Here is a 20607-nt window from a genome sequence, read left to right on the forward strand (position 1 = left end):
CTCTACATTCTCTTAATACTCCTTGACTTTTGACAAGTGGTGATGCCAATCAAAGCATGCCTTCATATGTGTTTTCCGATAGTGATACTCGGTACTGAGACTGCCAACAAATACGAGATCAAAAACAGCTCGGGACAAAGAATTTACTTTGCAGTGGAGGAAAGCATCTGTTTTAATCGTAATGTGTGTTCCACGCTGCGAGCCTGCACCCTGAGGGTCACAGACAACTCGGGTCGAGAGGTGATTACAGTGAACAGGCCCCTAAGGTGCAACAGCTGCTGGTGTCCCTGCTACCTACAAGAGGTTGGTCACTGCCTCTGAGCATCTTTGCTTTTTAAGATTATTCCTTTAAGTGACATTCATCTGGAGCTATGAGACAGTCAACATAAGAGTTGTTTGAATTTATATCTACTCTTTTAGGATAAGGAAAACATGAAGATTTGGTGAGGTACTTTTTCCATTTGTAACCCAAAACTACAGTAGCTAGCATTAGATTAAATGCTAAATGGAGTTCATGCTTCCTGTAAAAATGAGACATGACCTCCTGAACTAGTGTATTAAGCAAACAATTGCAATATCTACAGGTTCCCACTACACAAATACAGTCATCTTCTCTAAGAGTTGCAATGCCCAGGAGGTACCATGACACTTAACCTCTTCTAAGAGACCATCTTCCCTGGGTGTTATTCTCCTCAGGATAACATTTACCATTTGCACATTCAAAACCCACAGTATGCAATAGATTGATGTTATTTAATTGTTTTATTTTATAATATAATGTTATTGTCATTGTTAATAAAGCTGTAACAATAATTTTTATTGATGTTAAATACTACCCAATTTGATATGATGTCTCTGTGGACTCTAATATTACTTTATCCTCTATTCAGCATATTATATGTGTGTGTATGTGTTCTGAGATCTAACACATTAAATATATAATATATTTCTACATATTACACATGTTTATATATGTTTATACATAAATGTTATATGTTTATATATGTTTGGCAAGGTTGATTCATAGGGAGTTAAAGTACTGTGGGAAAGAGTGAATTTGTGTGCTTTTACTATATATATATATGTCATATGCTTGACTATGACATGTATGTCATATGCATGACATATGTCATATATGATTATATATGTGTCACATATATATGAATATATGTATGTATATCTTGTTTCCTTCTAAAGAAACATTGGCCTATTGCCCCCATTCCAAAGTATCTTACAAAAGGATTCTACATGGCTTACACTCAAATGCTGAAATAACGTCAGAAATAAAAAATGGGAACACTCAACAACTGGTAAAAAGAGGTTAAAATGGATCTGTGCTATGGATACAACTGAGAAGTAGTAATTGAGTTTGTCCGTGCTAAAAATGTTATGATTCACTGACTGTCACAGGTGAGGTGGGACGACAGCTGTGCCAAGGACACACAGGCATTTAGAGGGGAGTGTGACACACATCAGCAGAATGAATTCTTATCATTTCCATGACACAATACAAAATGTCAAAAGAAAACACCAATATTCATCATAAAAATATTATAATGATTCTTATAATACATCAGTGATTTCATAACAAATACTATGTAGATGTAAGTTGGCATTCTTCTGTAATTGATGAACAACAACCTTACGAAAATGTCATTTTTTATAATTTTCTCTTACAGCTAGAAATTCAAGCCCCTCCTGGTACTATAGTTGGTTATGTTGCACAAAAGTGGGACCCCTTTCAACCCACATTCACAATCCAAAATGCAAACAATGAAGATATTTTGAAAATTGTTGGTCCTTGTGCAACCTGTGGCTGTTTTGGAGATGTGGACTTTGAGGTATGAATGACAAAGAAGGTTTTGCTTAGGTCCTGATTTCTTGCAACATAATTCAATTTATAAAACATCCAAATCATGGGGCTGGAGAGATAGTTCAGTGGTTAAGAGCACTAACTGTTCTTCCAAAGAACTGGGGTTCATTTCCCAGCACCTACATGGCAGTTCACTACTGTCTGTAACTTTAGTTCCAAGGGATCTGGTATCTTCACCCAGACATACATGCAGGCAAAACCCAATGTACATTAAAAAGTTAGTTAAAAAATTCCAAATTATGTTAGGCAGTCATGGCAAATGCCTTTAATCCTAGAACTTAGGAGACAGAGGCAGGTGGATCTCTGTGAGTTTGAGGCCAACCTGGTCAACAGAGTGAGTTCCAGGACAGTCAGGACTGTTTCACAGAGAAGCCTTGTCTTGAAAAACAAAAAATAAAAAAACTCGAAATCATAATGTATCACTTAAATACATTTTAAGAATTGCATATTAGTGTAATACTCTAATAAATCATGTTTCCATGCCAATAACCACTAACAGACATTAGTCCAGAAATTCTAAGTCCATGGGTTTTTTTTAGCAAAAACAATGCTATGACTAATTGGCCCATTTTATCTGTCATAGATAACTGCACATGTAATTCAAAGAAATTTTAACAAATAAAAATGAGAATTATAAAATTAGAATTCTTGACCTATTTGCCAAATACAATAGATATCTATTGTACTTCCTTACATAAAACAATAAATGTCTTGTTATTTTTAACTTCAGCCTCTGAACTGTTGAACATCAAGATTATATATATATATATATATATATATATATATATACATATACATACATACACATACAGAGAGACTGTGATTTTTAGATACCCAATATGTTCAATATGTTGTGACCGTTAAAAGTCTTGGTAACCCTATGTTTGATGGGGTTGATTCATAGGGAGTTAAGAGCACATGGGGGACAGAGGGCATATGTGCATTTTGATCATCAAAATTACCTATGCCCTTTCCTGTTTGCCTGCTTGATGGAAATTTAGCCCCATTCAGGTCTCATTCCAGAAGCTACTGCACTAGAGTGTTACTATATAAAGCTATATTTGTAAGATTGTATAATAATACACTCTCAGATTTCCGGAACTGAATACTAAAATGAGCCATTGGAAATTTAACCTGCAACTACATATGCTCTTAACAGATTATTGTACACATACATTATATGTGAAAAGACCATTTGGTTCTAAAGTATCTACTTTTCATTATTTGTACGAATCCCACATAGGTCTGTTTTCCCGACTTCTGGAGGAACCTATACACACCAAGAAAACAGACTTTGTTAAGTGACTTGTCCTAGATCCAGAATTGTAAAAGGGTGTGATGTGTTTTTTGTTGTTTTGTTTTGTTGTTTTTTTCAAGACAGGGTTTCTCTGTGTAGCCCTGGCTGTCCTGGAACTAGCTCTGTAGACCAGGATAGCCTCGAACTCATAGAGATTCACATGCCTCAGCCTCCCAAGTGTTAGGACTAAGGCATGTGCCACCACCTCCTGGCTACATGACTTCTTAATAATATGACTGAAGTGAGGTTAAATACCAGGGTTTAGTTTCCATGCTATAGCTACGTCCTAAGAAACCTTCCCTATTTTTGATTTTCTATCACCATAGGGAAAGGAAAGGTCCATATTAAATAAATGTATCAGCTCAATAAACAGGATAAAGAAATAAATATTTGATGAATCAGATGTGGATTCCTCACTCAGTGGGCGTGATAGATTTCAATGTCAGACTCACCCCAATCTCCTGTTTACACACTAACTCAAAGTGATTTCTAATACTTATAGTTGGTTAGAAGGGAATGTGTTGACAAACATCCGAGTGTAACTTAAAAGTGTAATTTGACAATGCATTATGTTTAGAAGCTTCACTAATTACAGAATTAATAAATTTTTTAAATTTATGAATTATACCTAGAAAATACAGAATGCATCCAAATAGAAATTTTTAATATCTCTATGTGTATGCACATGCATACACACACACACACACAAACACACATAGTATCCATATACATACTTTATGATGGCCAATTCGGGTTTAAAATCTGAACACAGGTACCTTCATACTTAGCTACATAACTAAGAGATGTACCTGCTGCCATCTTGTGGTTGTGTAGCCTTAATTATTTACTCCATCTACATAGAAAACGAAAAGAAAAGCAAACTAAAATGGTCTACAAACTGTGGCATCTGAAATCCTTGAACACTCTGGAGGTGAGTATTCACACCTGTGCTGATACGCAGGCACAAACACCGTAGAGGTACTTTTTGAGGTGGCGAACAACACAGTGGCTCAAATTCACCGTGAAAGAAACAGACTGAGAAACGGCAACTATTCTCTTTTTTATCTGCAAAGCTCATAGCTCTTATTTTTCTTTTCAAAGGTGCAAACTGTTGACGAAAAGATTACAATTGGGAAGATTTCCAAGTACTGGTCAGGATTTGTCAATGACGTGTTCACAAACGCTGACAACTTTGGGATACATGTTCCTGCAGATCTCGATGTGACACTCAAAGCAGCAATGATCAGTGCTTGCTTTCTCTTTGTAAGTTTGGTCTAAGCCGCATGGATGAATTTCGTCCTTACGTGCCAGCCTCTATAGAGCTAATCCTCCTAAACCCAGTCTTGACCCACAGAACATGCTTTTTACACAGAAGGCAGTTTAAGATAGGATCATCATCCTTTGGAAACCAGAATTTAGAGCTTTACGTTTTGCTCAGGCTGATAACACAGGAGTCAAGTAACATCTTTGCCAAAATGCTTGACTAGTTCCTGCCTCGGGTCTCCCCCTATCATGAATATTTTGAAGTCACAGAAACCTGCGGGTGTTTTTTTGTTTGTTTGTTTGATTGTTTGTTTGTTTGTTTTTACATAAGCCAACATCTTCCCTCTTCCTTTTGTTGTTGGACAGAATTTAAGATCTCAAACCTAATGATTACATCAATCTATGACGCTGTTGAGTAAACTCAACCCATTTATTGTGTCTCCACTAAAGATGCTTATAAATAACATTAACTCAAAGTAATTCCATAGTTATATTTTCAATGGACATAGAGAATTAAGTACAAACTAGGTAATATATATACATAGAGATATATATCAGAATTATTTCTCCAAAATCTTTTGAGAAATAGGCTTAACTGTTTCCTACCATTAGTAGTTGGTCCCTATCTTTATCTACAAATCAAAGTAATTCCAGTTAATTTTTCCTGCCATCAAAATATTAATTCATAGTACTTCATCATTTCCTGTTTACCCTTCCTATTTTTGCTCATTCCACATTTCAGCAGTAACCTTTCAACACACACATACGACAAGCATGCACACAAAACACATACACACAGAAGCATACACTTATACACAGAGAGAGAGAGAGAGAGAGAGAGAGAGAGAGAGAGAGAACATTCTCAGATAAACACACATTCACATACCCTTTCTCTTGTTCATTAGATCTTGATAATCAAGTTGTTCACTTTATTTCTGTATTAAAAACAGTCCATCTGTGATCTTTATTGACCTACTTGGCAGACAGACTGGTGACAAAATGGTCCTGGTAAATAATAGATCGTTTCCAGATCTTAACCCTTGTTGATTTTTCTTTTTATTCACTTTCTGAACCCTTCTAAATATTTGTGCTTTGACAAGTGTGTTTTCCATCCTTGACTCACATTCTTTGGGAGATTAATGTGATATAGGCAGGTTGTTTCGATCCCATCAATATATAGTACATCATACATTCTCTGTGTGTCACAAAAGATTGTGGAATCTCAGATTTCACCTTGGTGCACCAGGGTCAGTTCTTGAACATGACGTCTAATGAGTCCTCTGTGCTCGATAAACTGAAATGAAGACTGATCTAGATAGTCCCCCAGTTGTATGTATGGGTAATACTCCAACAGCTAGGAAAGACACATACTTAACTGACAATAGAAAGAACTTTCATCCACTTCTTGTTAAATCAGAACCTCATGATAACTTTGTGATCTTCTAGTATAAGTTTTGAGACAGCTTCTTAAATATGTCACCAAGGTAGGTAATAAACACTGCAAAGGTGATGACTGCTATCATTTCTTCCTCTGCCTTATTATGTTTACAACTGATTTTTATGGTTTTGATAACCCCCCAAAATTTCGATTGATGATATTGGAATTACTTAGATAAAGATTTAAGTTCCTTACAATATGAAAATTCAACATTTGAGAATCACGAAACTTAAAACATCATAGTTTTTTCTTCCAATTAATCATGAATTGCTGAAACACCATTAGGAACATCACTGACTCACATAATCAAAACTGGCATGTCAAGCTCTTGATCCTAATTGTTGCCTCTTTTATAAATTCACTCATGTTCACTTTATTTGTTTGTAGGATTTTATGTTCTTTGAACACTCACTTGCTGGATTATAGCAAGCATGATGACGAAAACAATAAAATATGCAGAACACATTTCAGTAAGTAAAAGGCAAGTTTAAATGATCTCCTTCCTTTGAAGATGTCTAGGTTTGACACTCTCTAATTCTTTTTCATTTTCTTCTAGATGTCCCTTGGGCTCTGAATTTAATTTCTGAATGGCTTGAATATTCTAGTTTTTATAACTAAATGTTAATTATTATATTTATTAAAACACAGTGTAATGATACAATTAACCTGGTTGTGAATGCATGATAGCTAAATACGCAATTACTAGCATGAGTACAAGGTTACTTTGAGAGATTTCCATTCTCTTTTTATCCTTTTGAAGTTACCGCAATGGTAAGCATGAAAGATGAGAGCTAAGGCTTGCAGCATCACTGATGGGAATTCAATGTTTAGAAAATGCTTTGAAGTATCTCTGGTACTAAGGGTGGTTACTAATCAAAGGGCTTGAATTTCTAAAATATCTCTTCAAAAGTAGTTCCTTTTGACTTTCTTAATTTCTTTTTAAAATTTTTACACGTAGTCTTAACAAGTTAAAGTATAAGTATTATTTTATAATGCATTTTTCACATTTTTGAGAGAGAATCTCATGCATCGCAGACTAGGTTAATTTTCTTATTAAAGTAAAAATATTTTATTTATATCGGAAAAGTTGGAGATCAAGTAAATGATATGTGTAAAGATTTGGAGGAAGATAGATAGCTTCTATTTCTTGAAGTTGCAGAGGCACAATTATATTCTGTAAGGCAATTAACTAAAGTAGTGAGCAGACTCATTTCAGAGATTTAAATAGTCATACAGATAGACTCTAAATTAGCAAAAGCAGTCTTATCAACCAGCATTATAGCTAACTGCTATGAAGTTTCTGCCAGTTACAAGATCAGAGACTTCAAAATGAAGAATGGACAGTTCGGGAATTAAAAACAAACAAACCAAACCAAAAGAGTCAAGCCTTGATCCATGCAGCAGTGCAGAGGGAAGAAAGCATAGCAAATGCCACTGATTCAGGATGTACATGGTGCTGAGTAGCACTTCTGATTCCTATACCCTACTTGTCCATATGCTTCAAAAGCCCTTCAGCCAGGATCTTCTTCCTGAACATCCCAAAACATGGCATCAACTGGGAACCAAATCTTCAAATACATGAGACTATATGAGACATTCTCATCCAAACCACCACCTGAGTCCAAGGCCATACTGGGCTGCAAAATCATACCACATCTCAACCTCATAGCCCCCAAAATAAAAACAGAAAATAATATCTTAATTGAACTGGTGTTCTGATGTTTAGTAATTTTATGAATGATAGCTCACATTGCCTTGCAGATGTACTTACTTTTGCAAAAACCAGTCTTTGACTAAATAAGTTATTGCTAGTTTTAATTGTTATCCATTGGAATGATAAGGTGTTAGTTCTCTCCTAAAAGGGCCAGAGTTTTGTATTTCCAGACCCAGGAAGAATGGTAATTCGGGATAAATAAACAGACATAAGTAGAGCTGTTAATTTGAACATAGAGGAAAAGAAGTCAGCAAGAGATAAGTGCATTTAGAAAAGAGAATTCTTGCCGGTTGAAAAAGAAAGTGCCAAGTCTCTGATTCAAACATGCTGGACAAGTTTGATAAACACAGGAAGACTGACTGCAGTGGGGTCATCAAGAGGAAGTACAATGCCAATAGATTTTAACAGAGTGTTCTTTGTGAACCAGAGAACCTTGAAAGAAAATGCTAAAAGCTTCCCAGTACTTCTCTATGAAAGAGAAATTTGAACTGGTGCTGTGACAAGTACCTATAATCTTTGTAGTTGGAAAACAAGAGAATCTGAAGTCTGAGGCCAGTGTGTCATAGAAAACTCAAGATGAGCCATGTCTATCACCAAAGCAGTCATCATGATAGATAAGGAGATGCAATCACACAATACTAAAGGTGAGGTATAGAACAGTGATGGAGAACTCCCGTAGCATATGCAAGGATCTGAGTTTGATCACGAGGACCAAAGATGAAAAATAAAACTAGAATAAGAAGGAAGAATAGTTGCTACACAATCTGAAAAAACAGGTGACATATCAACAGCTCTCTAAAATTTTGACTCACTTGAAACTTAGTATGCATATAGATTTTTATATTTGTAATTTTTACTACCAAAACAACAAACTTTTAATGCCTTCATAACTTGACAGAATTACTATTTTAGTTACTTTATTACTTTATGTACATTGGGTTTTTTTTTCCTATATGCATATCTATACACTACTTCAGTGTTTGATGCCTATGGAGGCCAGAAGAGAGCATCAGATTCCATGGAATTGACACTACACGCTGTTGTGAGATGCAGTGTGGTTGTCTGTAGCTGAACATAGGTCCTCTGGAAAATCAACTTGTGTTCTTAACCTCTGAGACATCTCACCAGTTTTTAAACATTTCTAATTCAGTAGTTTGATGTAGGTGGGTCATCTGTCTATCTGTTGCTTTCATTGGTTAATTAATAAAGAAACTGCTTGGCCTGATAGGTCAGAACATAGGTGGGTGGAGTAGACAGAACAGAATCCTGGGAAGAAGGGAAGTGAGGTCAGACGCAATGAAGCTCCGGCCCAAGATGGACATACGCTAGAATCTTCCCGGTAAGCCACCACCTCGTGGTGCTACACAGATTATTAGATATGGGTTAAAGCAAGATATGAGAGTTAGCCAGTAAGAGGCTAGAGCTAATGGCCAGGCAGTGTTTAGAAGAATACAATTTGTGTGTTCTTATTTCCGGGGCTAAGCTAGCCATGCAGGAGCCAAGCAGGACAAAAAGCAGGCCTGTTCACCTCCTCACTACAGTAGTTCTATGTCATTATTTCTCTGTTAAAATTAGATGGTCTGGAACTATTGTTTATAATATTTAACTTTTCAAATTACATATTTTTCCTTTCCATAAAAATTAAAATTTTTGAGTTCTTTGTATATTTCGGAGATCAGTCCTCAGTCTGGTGTGGGGTTGGTGAAGATCTTTTCCCATTCTGTAAGCTGCTGTTTTGCCTTGTTGATTGTGTCCTTTGCTTTACAGAAGGATCTCAGTTTCAGGATGTTCCATTTATTAATTGTTTCTTTCAGTGTCTGTGATACTGGGGTTATATTTAGGAAGTGGTCACCTGAGCCAATGCGTTCAAATATACTTTCCACTTTCTCTTCTATGAAGTTCAGTGTGGTTAGTTTTATGTTGAGGTCTTTGATCCATTTGGACTTGAATTTTATACATGGTGATAGATATAGATCTATTTTCATTCTTCTACATGTTGATATCCAGTTATGTCAGCTCCATTTGTTGAATATACTTTCTTTTTTCCATTTTATATTTTTTGCTTCTTTGTCAAAAATCAGGTGTTCATAGGTGTGTGGATTAATATTCAGGTCTTTGGTGCAGTTCCATTGTCCCTTGTGGATGTTTTCAGTACTGTAAATCAGTAATAAGAGTTTGAAGTCAGGGGCTGTGATACTTCCAGAAGTTCCTTTATTGTACAGGATTGTTTTGGCTATCCTGGGTTTTTTTGCTTTTCTATATAAAGTTGAGTATTGTTCTTTCAAGGTCTGCAAAAAAAAAATTGCTGGGATTTTGATGGGCATTTCATTGAATCTGTAGATTGCTCTTTGTTTTGTTTTGTGTTTTTGTTGTTGTTGTTGTTTGGTATGCATATAGGAGGCTAAAGGACAACCTTGCAGTGTTTCTCAGGAGATGTCCACCTTGGTTTTTGATACAGGGTCTCTCATTAGCCTGGAAGTCACAAATTAGACTAAGCCTGCTGTCTAGTGAGCCCCAGGTCACAAACTCTCTTTACTTCCTTGGCAATGGCATCATGATTGCCTTCCAGTATGCAGAGAATTTTATGTGAAATGATAGAAACTGGACTCAACTCTTCATGATTGCACAGTAGAAACTGAACTGTCTTAAATCCCTAAAATTTGATTTTGAATCATTGAATACTTTCTTATTACATTTTTTTAAATTTATTAAATTTGTGTTTTGACCATTCTGTTCTTTGGTACAATGTATTGATTACTCTCCAGGCTTACCCTCACTTGCCTCCTCTGTCAATCTCATCCTTCCTCTACCAATCCCTTTACCATATTGTGTTTATGATTTGCTTTGAGACCTGGTGTGTTGATAACCAGAGTCATCTGTGTGACTGTTTGGAACTGTATATTAGAGCCTGGTTGGGTCACAGAAGTTGTGTAACTGATGGCAGTTTCTCCCACAATCAATGAACACTAACTAGTAAACAGGACCTTATGTCCCTCCTTCATTCATGATTGACTGTTGACAGGTCCACTTCTGTGAAGATGCAATACCAGCAAGTTCATTATTGGGATGGCTCTAATGTGGCACTTTCTACCTTTTCTTCAGAACTATCTTCCAGCTCTTACATTTGTTCCATGTATCTTCCTCAAAAATGTTGCTTGAGCCTTAGAGAAGGTGATATAAATGCACTGTTTGTGGCTAAGCATTCAACTTTCACTCATTCTCAGCTTCTTGATCAGTCATGTGTGACTTTGCCCTCACTGCCTTTCACCACAGAAAGGCTTTTCTGATTCAAGCTGAAAGTAACATTAATCTATGTCTATAAATATAAATAGTTAGGAGGCAGTTTAGTTTAACTAAGAAACACGAGAAGATTATTCTCAAGGTGTGGAATTTTCACTTTTTACTAGGACTTGCATTGCCAAAAACAGAGTCCATCCAGTGGACTCCAGTCAGAGAGCAGTTGGTTACCCCATAATAGTCATGGATCTTTTGCATAATTAGACACATCTTACCTGGCAGACAGGTACTGTCGTGAGTAAAAATTACAATTAGTTTGAAAAGGTTACATCTACTGATGCTTTCCCACCCCCACCCCCACCCCCAGTAGCCTGCACACCACCTTCTCGATGTATGAAATTTAACTAGCAGGGAGAAATCTTCCATCTCATTCCAGATGAGTCTCTATGTGCCTTATTTCTCTAATGACTCCTCCATTTTTCAATAGTTTATTGTTTAATCTCCACGAGCTTGTGTCTTTTTTAAGATTATTTTTCTGTTGACTTGGAGATTTATTCTATTGTGGCCAGAATTAATGCAATTTTTCTCCACTTGTAGAGATTTATTTTGTGTCCCAATATATGATCTATTTTAAAGAAATTTCCTTGAACTACTTAGAAGAATATGTACTCTATAGTGTTTGGGTAAAATATTCTAGAGGTATTTATTAGGTACACTTAATTTCTGATAATGTTTCTCTTTTTAAATCTTGTCTGGATGACCTGTCAGTCAGTGAAAGTGGAGTGCTGATGTTACTTAATGATGCTGTATTGAGGTTAATATGTAGCATACTGCCTAGTAATATTTGTTTTGTGAAATTGCTTGCACTTGAGTTTGGTATTTAAGAATGTAATGTCCTCTTGGTGGATTGTGCAAAACATAATAAAATGACTTTCTTTATCTCTACTCATTAGTTTTGGTTTTACTTTTATTTTATAAAATCTAGTATTGCAATACCTGTTTGTTTCCATCTTCTATTTGTTTGGAATACTTCTTCCCATCCTTTCTATCAAAAGTAGTGTTTCCCCTTGAAGGTAAAGTATGTTTCCTGTAGACAGCAAAAAGGTGGCTCATGTCTTTAAATCCATTTGGTTAGTTTTGACTGAGGTTTCTGTCCTGCCTCGTTTCCATAGTCGTTAAGTCCCAAAGAAATCACACAGAGGTTTACATTAGTTTATAAACTGATTGGCCCATTAGCTCAGGCTTCTTATTAACTCTTATAACTTATATTAGCCCACTATTCTTGTCTGTGTTAGCCACGTGGCTCGGTACTTTTTTTCAGGGAGGCAGTCACATCTTGCTTCTTCTGTGGCCAAGTCATGACTGTGGAGGAATGGGCTTCTTTCTTCCCAGAATTCTCCTGTTCTCATTGGCCTGCCTCTACTTCCTGTCTGGTTGTTCCACCTATACTTTCTGCCTGGCTACTGGCCAATAAGCATTTATTTAAAATATAATTGACAGAATACAGACCATTCTCCCACACCAGGTTAGCCTGTATCTTTTAATCAAGGAGTTAAAGCCACTAGTATTTAAAGTTATTATTGAAAGTTTTACATTGATTGCTGTCATTTTATTGTTTCTGTGGTTTTAGTTTTCCTAGTCCTAATTTGCATTCTAGTAACTGTGACATCATTTGTTTTCTTTCTGTAGCCTCTTGGATATGGGGACCATTCCCTTCAGTCTGAGAATCCCTTTCAGTAGTCTCTGTAGGGGTGGTTTTGTGGAGATAAATTTCTTTGACTGATTTTGTAAGTTTTTCTTTTCGCTTCAATATGACAGATAGTATTGCCAAGTATAACATACTAGTTTGACATATGTGATCTTAGGACTTGAAGAACATTGCTATAAGCTCTTCTGACTTTTATAGTTTCCATTGTGGGAAAACAGCTGATATTATTATAGATTTGCCCCAAATGTGACTTGTCACTTCTCTCTTATAGCTTTCAGTACTCTTTATTTGTTCTATATATTTAACATTTTCATTATTTAATGGTATGGGAAGATTTTTCCTGGTCTTATTTGGTGTTCTGTGTGCCTCTTGTACCTATAAGGGCATATCTTGCCCTAGATTTAGAGAATTTTATTCTGTTAACTTTTTGAAGATATGTTGTATGCATTAACCAGGACTTTTCCCTCCTCTTGGAACCCTATAATTCATATCATCTCAAAGATCCTACATATTACTTGGTGGAGTTCTTTCTAAAAATTACCCCTTTTTAATTGCATGATTCAATTCTTCTGCCTTATCTTCCAGCCATAATATTTTGTCTTCTATATAATCCTTCTGTTGGTGAGGCTTTCCACTGACATTTTTAAATTTACTTACTGAATTTTTCATTTCAAGTAAACTTCAATTTAGGTTTTTTTTTCCTGTATTTCTGTTTACTGAATTCATTCTACATATCCTGAATCATCTTTATTGTATATTCAGCCATTTGTTTGTGTTTTCTTATACTTAATCAGCATTTATCCTGTCCTCCTTAGGTTCACTCAGGGGTTTACTAATGTCCTCATTGAACTTGAGCTCTTCGAACCTGCTTATAATTGTTCTCTTAACCTGCATCTTAAGGACCATCTATGTTGTCTGGTTGAGGAATATTGCTGTAGGATTGATCATCTTTTAGGGAATATATTGTCTTGATTTTTTTGTATTACCTGTTGTTTTTACAAAGGGACCTGGAAAACTAGAGTAAGGTTGTTGGTGAGTTTATCACTTACATGTGCTGGGTGGTGGTGTCATTTTCTTTTTGCTGTTACCCTAACTTGACTGGTTTTGGAGAAGGTGGGGGTTGCTTGAATTTCAGTCTTTTGGTCCCTCAATGTTGTTTGTAAGTGAAAAGGCTAGGATAATTTCAGAAACTAATAGAATCCCTGGGGTCTTACTGGCTTCATGTATACCACTTGAGCAAAGTCCTGGGGATAGACAATGTAGGGCTTTGTTTGATATCATTGGTGCACACATAAGGGTTCCTTGGGCAAGGCCCCAGGATAAACAATTGAAGAAACTGGGGCATGTGACTGAAGTATTGGACTTGTGTGCAGCTGCTTAGGCTAAGTCTTAGAACGATAAGGATGGGTGGACCCAAGGATTTTTTTCTACCTAGACCCACCTTTGTGGTTGCTTGGCAACCCTCCAGGGCAGGGCTATGGGTATAAGAGCCACAGGGTCTCATTCTTATTAGGAGCTGCTGCCTATGTGGATGCTTGAGCAGGATTCAGGAAGTGGGTGGCTAAGCAAAGCATGGCCAATAATTTTATGTGTGTGTGTGTGTGTGTGTGTATGGTCCTAGGGTAAGGTCAAGGAGTTTCACAAGTGCTTTTTAGAACCTATGGCTTACCTTGTAAGAAAAAAATAATGCTCTTAAATAAAAATTGTCAGAAAAAATTACTCAAATTTTGTGTGTTACTTACATGACATTTATTTTTTTCACTGAAATCACATGAAGACTACTCAGTCATAAGTATTAAGGCTCCTTCTAACTGCTGATGATGTGTTTAATTACACTTCTACTGGAGATCACAGCACAGACACATCATATGAGGAAAAAGTGAGGGGGACAAACCACTGGGCATCACTGCCTCCGGCAGGTTGTCAGCCCTTAACCCACTAGAAGTCACATATAAAGATCTAGATATTGCAGATATAAATAAAAACTAAATTGATTTGAGTCTCCTTAAAGAACAGGAGGAAAATGCAGCGGGTTTCATTTACTGAGCCACTGCTTTGTGGCTGGCCATTATTGTTGGTGCCATAATATCCAAATCTACTTCCTGGGAAGTCTCTATCTATAAATATCTGCTTTTAGAAGATCATATACCCTGGACTATAAGAGATTTAAAGCTTTAACATTTGTTAACTCACCTGAAACAAAACTAAAACACGATAAAAAATGTTTTATAAATACATAAAAAGCTAACATTAATGAACATTTTAGACTACAAGACTTTTTACGCATTTCTCATCTAATTTTTGTGTAAAATAAAAAAATAGTTACTATAAGCTCACGGGTTTGAGTACAGAAATCAATCTAAGTAGCAGATGTTAAGTAACCTGCCGGACTTCACAGATCTGGTCAACTTGTGTCTACTTCTTAGGATGAGAATATGAGGGGGCAGAAAATGGAGGAGGGCAGGGGTTTTAAAACACAGAATGAGAATCTGGACTTGCAGAGAAAGAGTACCTTCATTTCCTTGAAAGAAGCGGTGTTCTCTTCCACTCTGCCTGCCAGTCTTATTTGAAAAAGCAACACAAACAATGAACTTAGAATCTTCCCTCGGAGGACAGTGTGCTTGCATTGTCCCCTTAGTAGTGGGCTTTGGCGTGACTCCTCCATAACTGGAGTTCTGCAACCTGTGAGACCAGCTCTTAGCGCTGCACCCAGGGTGCCAATAAAATGCCTTCAAAGCAGTGGGAATGGAACTTGTCTGAGGGTCTTTAGGAATAAGTTTCTATCCATCTGCAGGGGTGGACGGAGGACTCTCTTTTCCCCTCTCCTCCCCTTCCCTTCTTTCCCTTCCCTCCCTCCCTCCCTCCCTCCCTCCCTCCCTCCCTCCCTCCCTCCCTCCCTCCCTCCCTCCCTCCCTCCCTCCCTCTCTCTCTCTCTCTCTCTCTCTCTCTCTCTCTCTCTCTCTCACACACACACACACAGGATCTTAAGGTCTTGCACTCTTTATTTCCAGCTCTCATTCTCTCGAGACTCTTTGTTCATACAGTTTTTAATACATCCAATACAACAGACTTCAGACAATTTAAAAGGGGGTTACAAAAGCTGTTTCTCAGGGTCACAATGCATTCCTTGAGTGAACGTTAAGGGAATAAGGGACAAACGGAGAGTGCTTGTTAGCTGTCGGATTGGTGGGGTAAAAGAAAGTTCTGGCTAAGGTGTTATCTCTAACAGAGACAGGTTACCAAAGTTACAAGGGAGAAAAGCTCAACTTTAGGGGAATCACAGAAGGGGCCGCATACTAACCTATATTTTTTTGCTGTGATTAACAGTGTAAGCTAACCTTTTAGATTAATAAACCCTGAAGGTGTGTTTCCCTAACCCCAAACCCCGCCACTGTCCTGACAGGACAGTGTTGCATAGCTGAAAGCAGTTTGTGGGCAACCTATGAGCAATGGGGGGGGGGCTCTGAGTAACCATGACAACCAGCGTAAAGCAAGGGGCGAAAGAATGTATCAGCAGGTTCGACAGAGAGGCTGACAATAAGAAAACGTCCCAAATCCAAAAATATATTTTCTTATCCTATATGTAGCCCACAGGGTAAGGAAGAAATTAAAGGAGGGAAGTTTGTAACTTTTTATTCGAGACTGTGAGGCCAGGCTCTATCTGGCACTCTCGGACTGTCTGTGAAGTCTTTCCCACAGTGACTGGTGTAAAGCTGTTTCCCTCCGGACCTTGTTAATTGGTTAATTGCTTTCACCTGTTACGCATATACATTTCAAGACTTACACATGAGCGGTTTGTTGTCTGAGCCTAGAATCCTGTATCATAAATTGAGGTTAGAAGTTCTTGCAAGGTGTTAATTGCATAAGGAATTTCGGCAGTTCCAATGTCTTGCGCAGTTATCAACTGGACCTGGCAACAGAAACTGGCAAGTGATTTAGTTTCCCTGCCCACCTCCCCAGTCTACGCCTGCCCACCCCCACACACACACACCTAAAAGACTTTGGTTCAACAAGCCAGACATCTGCACCTCCGTCCTTGAGTACTATCTGTGAAAAGTCTAGCTTGCAATCCATACACAGAGAGACACCCAGTCTAGCTAATTTGTCCTTAATTGTCTTGCCAGCTAGCTAATGATAGAAAACAGGCTTCTAAGTTTCTTACCATTTCATGGAACAAGGGCTAAACTATAAAGACGTCTTTTATTCACCAGAAGTACACAATAAAGGAAGAAGTCATCCTTCCGTCAATTTACAGAAACAACAGTGCCCAATAAATGAGAAACACATTGCCAACAGTTGTGGGATTCATCTGCGCATGCTTGCATATTTCTGCACTGGAGGAAGCAACCAATGCATAAACTAGAAAAGTTCTCTTTGTTAAAAACTTTAGACAAGATTAATATTCATATTTAGTCAACAGTAGTAGATTTGAAGAATAATTCCTGATGTAACTTATGAATGTTCCTTTTGTTTACCATCTCCCTGAAGCACAAAATTAATTTAGCATAACTAAACCATCAGTAAATATAAGCTGAGTATTTCACTACTGAGACTTCATTCTCGAGTCCTTTGTGCATTTCAGGCTGACTTTAAACACCTTGAACGGTAGCAATAGAAAATGCAGAGGAAGAGTAAAAAGAATGAAACAGTTCTTACTTTTAAACCCACGGCACTTATTTAAAGCCCAATAATGTAAGGGAAGTAAAGGTAATGGTTTTAGTAATTTTTCCATGCTGCAGATGGCAGCAACACTTCACATTACCGTGAACACACTGTAGCCAGGCAGGGGGAATCTGGGAAAAGCATGTTTCCATTAGCGATTCACTTTGTGCTCTCTGTAATCTGTGAAAGCATGCAGGTTTCGGCAGTGGGAGGGTGAACTTTGATGTTCATTTCCTTATCAACAAAAAAGCAGGCTGTCTTTCTAGCTGCATAATGCACACCGCCAAGGTTTTGGACTTTCAGTTTTCAGGGAATAGATGCAATAAAATTCCAATCAACCTTGTAAGTGCACATCTTCCCTATTTTTCCATGAAAACTGATGAGCATTAGTCCAACAAGTAAAGTGAGAACAACCCTAACCATCAAGCTCAGAAGCTGGGTGTGATCACTCCTGTGATCCCAGGGAGTGAGGCAGGAAAGGTGCAGAAAGTTCAAGGCCAGCTTGTTAGATATAGTGAGTAAACCCCAAAGGAGCCTGAGCACCACAGCAAGGGTCTATGTTAAAAAAAAAAAAAAATTCAAGCATAAAACTAGATAAAAGTAGGTCTCAAAATCTTATTTCTGATTGTCACTAAGACTTAAACAACCTTAAGCAAAAATCTAAAGTTCCTGAGACTTTTGTCGGAAGCCTGTGCAGAATGGCTACTGTGTCAGGTCAGATCTCTTCCCCGGTGTGAGTCAATCATCAAGCTAGCATTAGGAGGTCTGCTAGTGAATTGATGTAAAAATAAGCATTTAAGATCATGAACTAGTATGAGCACAAAACCATGATGCATGCACCATGCAGAACCAGCTGTGACATCAGAAGGGAAAGGGGAATTAAAATAGAAAGAAATGGCTCTATCCTGGACAGGTGATTTTCATCCAAGTATGTATTTAAGCGCATGGTTAGATATTTTCTTAAACGTCTCTTTGTGGACCAGTTAAATTTCAGTTTGTGCACCTATTTTCTTGTCACTGTATACTTTTACAAAAACAGTCTATCTAAAAATTCTAGAAAAAGCAATAGTAGCTACCTATGCAATGTTAAGGAAAACGTCAATTTAGTTTGAGTCCAAACTCCCCATTTATCATTCTAAAGCTTCGGTAAATAAGCTTTTAGTGAATTCATGATACTCAGGGATCCGTGTGAAGATGCAGCAATTGCAAACTAACTGTACTATTAGCAATGTCATCTCATGTCCTAGAATCCTTCCAGCATTTCAAAGCATTTCTGCAGATACTAATGTCCTGAGCTTGAGCTCACAGGAACTCAGAGGGTTTCAGTCACTAGAGGTGAGCAGGTTGATGCCTCCCTCATACATAGAAAACTTAGAAATTGTTGGGAGCTGCGGGCTGTGTTCCTGTCGCCCCAGCTCCTGGTTGCCTGGCTAGCTTATGCCCCAAAATAATGACACACAAACTGTATTCTTTTAAACACTGCTTAGCCCATTAGCTCTAGCCCTTACTGGCTAATTCTCATATCCCGATCAACCCATCTCTAATAATCTGTGTAGCACTAGTCTTACGGGGAAAGATTCAGCATGTCTGACCTGGCGGCTGGCTGCATCGCGTCTGGCTCTGAGAGGAGCTGCCCTGCATCTGCCCGGGAGAGGGGAGCGTGGCGTCTGAGCTCACTTCCTCTTCCTCCCAGCATTCTGTTCTGTTTACTCCACCCACCTATGTTCTAACCTATGAGGGCCAAGCAGTTTCTTTATTTTTTAACCAATGACCTTCCTCCATCAAGAAATTAATAATTAACCAGAAATTAAACAACTTTATTCAGGTTTATGTTAGGTTGTAAATAGATAAAACTTGTAGATAATGGTGACACATGACACACACCTTTAATACTAGAACTTGGGAGGCAGAACAGCAGATCTCTGAATGCAAGGATAGCCTGGGCCACAGAGCAAGTTCCAGGACAGCCAAAGCTGCACAGACAAAAACTCTCTAGAAAGAAAAAAGAACATATACATACATATAAATGATAGACAGCATCTACAACTCATAAGAGATTAAAGCAAGTTGAGCTATACAAATGTTCAGAACCACAATTTGCTTGCAAAACCATAAAAAATTGCATACAAAAATGGAGGGAGAGATGGAAACAGAGAGGAGAGATAAGGTAGAAAAGTATGGAGGGAATCTAATTTCCTTATTGTAGAAGTTAGCCATCTAAAGGAAAGAGATATTCATTTTCTTCAGCTATGCATTTAACAGAATGACAGGTAAGATACAGGTCCACTACAAAGTATTTGAATGTGTAATTTACACCTGAACAAGCCTGTGTAGCTCTAACAGTGCTGCTGTAATGATCTCACAGAAATATTAAGATCCTAGACCTAATTTCAGAAGAAAAAAAAAAGCTTATGTAGCTTGGATTTTGTTGTGCTTTAGGTTTTTGCTTTTGTTTTGTTTGTTTTTCAGAGAAAAAATTCCTGGAGCTATATTTCTGAACTTGAGTTGGCAAAATGAGGCTAAAAAGTAAAGCTCGTCCTTGTCCACCCAACTCAGAAGAAATAGACACAGGAGCACAGATAGGAAGACACTTCTTGGGGATTCTTGGCACAATTCTCAATGCCACAAGAGAGCTAATGACCCTCACAGTTTCTCAGAATTCTCATAGGAGAACTCTGAGAATTTAGACACTTTGTTTCAGTACACAAACTTAGCCATTGCTTCTTTGCCTTCTAGTTAAGAACAAACATTGAGTGTTTTGGTTGGTTAATGCATTTTCAGATGGCATCTTGTCAAAATTAACTTAAAAACTAGCTATAGTCCTTGTATACATGACATGCAGAGAGAAATGAGGTGAGTAAATAGCATGAGAATGTCAAATTGCCTATTTGCAACAGCAGAAACACAGCTACACGTTCATCCACAAGCCACGTAAAATGTGTGCACTAGGATTAAAAGGATGACAGCCAAAATACCTCTACCCTCTAAAAATCTTCTGCTTTGCTCCATCTAACAGAAAAATAAACAGGCATTATAGAAAACGACATCAATAGTCTTCTTCTTCTTCTTTTTTTTTTTTTTTTTTTTGCTTGTTTGGTTTTTGTTTTGTTTTTATGGTTCTTTGTTTTGGGGGGTTGTTTTGTTTGTTTTTTTGTTTTTGTTTGTTTGTTTGTTTGTTTTGAGACAGGGATTCTCTGTGTAACAACCTTGGATGTCCAGGAACTCTCTCTACAGATGAGGCTGGCCTCAAACTCACAGAGAACCTTCCTCTGACTTCTAAGTTCTGGAATTAAAGGCATGCACCACCACCGCCTGGCCTTCTATTCTTAAACATGAGTAAACTAAGTACCATTATAATATCTGTGTACACGTATATACACATATACACCTGTACAGACACATGCACACACACACT

The 20607-nt window shown here is 37.6% G+C and overlaps 1 protein-coding gene across 1 annotated transcript in view; it reads left to right on the plus strand.

Moving 5' to 3' along the window:
• Nucleotides 1-20607, plus strand: part of LOC130873460 (phospholipid scramblase family member 5-like) — a 38487-nt gene that overhangs the window by 10876 nt on the left and 7004 nt on the right. The window contains exons 4-7 of the mRNA XM_057768322.1: nucleotides 83-303; nucleotides 1680-1841; nucleotides 4272-4433; nucleotides 6259-6341. Coding sequence (XP_057624305.1) covers nucleotides 83-303; nucleotides 1680-1841; nucleotides 4272-4433; nucleotides 6259-6297 — 584 coding nt within the window. The 3' untranslated portion in view covers nucleotides 6298-6341. The remainder of the gene's footprint in view (nucleotides 1-82; nucleotides 304-1679; nucleotides 1842-4271; nucleotides 4434-6258; nucleotides 6342-20607) is intronic.

The sequence above is a fragment of the Chionomys nivalis genome, chromosome 4 (assembly GCF_950005125.1).
Source record: "Chionomys nivalis chromosome 4, mChiNiv1.1, whole genome shotgun sequence".
Classification (NCBI taxonomy): domain Eukaryota; kingdom Metazoa; phylum Chordata; class Mammalia; order Rodentia; family Cricetidae; genus Chionomys; species Chionomys nivalis.